A 2,901-nucleotide genomic window follows, 5' to 3' on the forward strand; every position below is an offset into this window, starting at 1 on the left:
TCTCGAGTCTTGCATGCATTGAGTTCTGACATAAGATCAGGCTAGATGCACTCGATCTTTGAAATGTGTCGGTAGTTGATTGCCGGCGTTCCCAGTGGTGCACAAGACGCTTCTGATCACAAAAAACTGCTGGAGAATCCTGCTTACTGAATCCTGCTTACTGAGGATACTCTGGAATGCGCGATGCATCCTAATTTTCTAAGCTGCCTCGTCATTTTCCGTAAAACGAGTTGCAGATGGAATGCCGGAATCAAAATGCTGGTAAGCTTGTCAGACATACCTCTATTTTATACCCATGTTCTCAAAAAGCTGCTTCTGGGTTTTGAAGTTCAAAGGTATCGTACATTCATCTAGCCAATATTATATCGTCAGGTGCTCCTCTGCGGTAACATCCATATGTTGTTCCGGATCTCTGGGCATATACACGCTCGATAAAATACTTGCAACAAAATCAGTCAAAGATTCGCTCAAATATCTATGTCGCTACCTCCTGAGCTAAGACTTCCACATCTTCATCTTCTCGTTGGTGGAGTCTCGTTGAATCGGCACCCCCAAAGCCTCGTAAACCTGAGCCACATACTCTCTGACAGCAGCGTTGCCCGCCGTGCCAGGATCCATCTTGTTCATTGCGTAGCTAATCGTGATATGACGGTCAATGTCGTTGACCGTCATAGAGCCTCCCCAACCACCCCAAAAGCAAAGTCTACCTTCGGGGATCCAGGAGTCAACGATGGCATCTCCATTCCCTCTGATGCCCAGACCAGTACCAAAGCGGACAACTTGACCTATAGCCAAATCCGTACCGTATGCCTGCTCTTCAAAGATGAGATCGATGGTTTCCTTCGACAGCAGTCGTTTGCTTTCGTCGCTGATCGTGGCGGCCTTGGACCAAATCGTCGCAAGACCCTTGCTGTTGGTGTGTCCATTTGCCGCTCCGATCTCAGCTTTCCTCCACTCTGGTGAGTTGCCAAAACCGGCATCCGGGAACGGGTTGAACATCTTTGCCATGAGTGAGTCGGGAGGGGGCATCTCTGCTTCGCTGGGTGGAACGAAAGGCGGAGGAGGAACCAACTCCGCAACACGGGGCCAGTCTTCCTCCTTGGCACCGATTTGAAAATCCGCACCAACGGGTCCAGCAATCTTCTTAGCGACAAATTCCTTCAGGCTCAAACCCGTGATTCTGCGAACAAGCTCGGCGATCGGGTAGCCGTATGTCCAGGAGTGATAGCCCGAAGCCGTGCCGGAAGTCCAGCGCGGAGCTTGCTGCGCAATCCTGGAGGTCATGAGCTCAGAGTTACAGAGGTCTGCCACTACTGCGGGCGCCTCCAGAATGGCCAGTCCAGAAGTGTGGGAAATCAAATGGCGGACAAGAACGTCTTCCTTTCCATTGACGGCAAATTCGGGCCAGTACTTGGAAACCTTGTCATTGGGAGATAGTTGACCGTCGTTGATGAGCAAGAGGATGGCAAGAGCGGAGATGGTCTTGGTTGATGACCAGACGTTCACGATGGTGTTTTCTTCCCAGGGACGTGTGCGGGCTGCGTCTGCAAATCCACCCCAGATGTTGACAACGTCTTTGCCATCGATAGTGACCGTGAGCGAAGCCCCGAGTTCTTCTCCTGACTCCACAAACTCCTGGAATTTGGCGCGGACCCGTTCAAACTTGGGGTCGCAGGTGCCGTGTGCTTGAGCCATAGTGATTTGGTGATTAGGGTTGTTAGAAACTGATGTTGGTGAGGTAAAAGTTGAAGACAAGAGTGTGGTCCACACTAAAAGGGATGACGATCTCTTTAAAGCTTTTGGTAACTTCGAGTTAACAGATGCGGACTGGTGCCATTGATGAGCGGAGTTGCAGGTTGAACGAGGGGAAGTCAAACTCCGTCCGGACGGCCGACCGGCCGTTTACAAACCGCGAAGGTGTTAGTAGCGGGACAATCCCTCGGTTTCAGTTCCAACTTCCCCATAACAGGGTTCCATCTTGGACGGGTCCTGGCGGCCGCTCCAGTTCACTCACTGAAGTCACTGTGGAGTTGTGGAGATACAGTGAGAAAGCGACCCCTGTCTAGGTCGATCGTTCTCACCTAAATGATTCGTCAACCTACTCTCAGCGCAGCAGGCTGCATCCTTCGCTTCACATGCAACATTTGGCTTGTTCCCTCCTTTGGCTAAAACCCCGACGTACTGGAAGGCTAGGCTTTCAGCAGCTATTGTGGTTTGCGTGTGAGGATAGAAATCTAATGGTCTGGTTTGAATGTCGACCGAGTCATGTCAAGTAAGTCGCATCAGGTCATCGTAAACTGGAAATCAGTTCTGTTTCCTCCATTCCAGCTGTGAATAGTAATTCTCGGAACGGCTTGTCTTAATTTATTTGGTAGCATGATATTCAATGGAAGCATCAAGCCAATCAGCCATATTCCCAACAAAATCCAACACATTGGAAGACACAAGTTAGATGACGTTGAAGCTTAAAACAAAGATAACCTGCCCGTCAGAGGTGGAGAAATTTAGCAACTGAAAGCCTGACTGAGAGAAACTTGCAGTATTCTGTTGGGAAAGTCAGTGATACTTTCAGGAGGAAACTTGCGCACAATCTACACAGTTCCATTTTCAATATTCTTTTTGATCGGCTTGTCTTATGACAATTTGGCTGGCATGTCTGCGGAAGAAAGGCTTGCCAATACCCTCGCAAGCAGAGTCCTCTGGGTATTGCTTATGTCTCTTACTTTGAAAATTACTAAACGGCAAAGTCTCCTCAAGTTACGTCTTTCTGTTAAGTTGCGTTTTGGTGCCGCATCAAACAGTAAACATTGAAATTCTGTCAGAAGAGAATCCATGAAGTGCGCCGCGAATCTGTATGGATGACTTCCTTCGGCTGATAAGTTATTGTCGTGTAGGTCTTCC

The 2,901-nt window shown here is 49.0% G+C and overlaps 1 protein-coding gene across 1 annotated transcript; it reads right to left on the minus strand.

The window, feature by feature from the left end:
- Window positions 1-495: 495 nt before the first annotated feature.
- Window positions 496-1,695, minus strand: lact-2-0 (Beta-lactamase domain-containing protein 2; the record flags this gene model as incomplete). Its single annotated transcript, XM_037316149.1, has 1 exon — window positions 496-1,695. One exon carries the CDS (start codon window positions 1,693-1,695, stop codon window positions 496-498), a length of 1,200 nt encoding a protein of 399 aa, XP_037186177.1.
- Between the last annotated feature and the right edge of the window lie 1,206 nt (window positions 1,696-2,901).

This window comes from Colletotrichum aenigma (assembly GCF_013390185.1).
Source record: "Colletotrichum aenigma strain Cg56 chromosome Unknown KSG_Cg56_contig01, whole genome shotgun sequence".
Classification (NCBI taxonomy): Eukaryota; Fungi; Ascomycota; class Sordariomycetes; order Glomerellales; family Glomerellaceae; genus Colletotrichum; species Colletotrichum aenigma.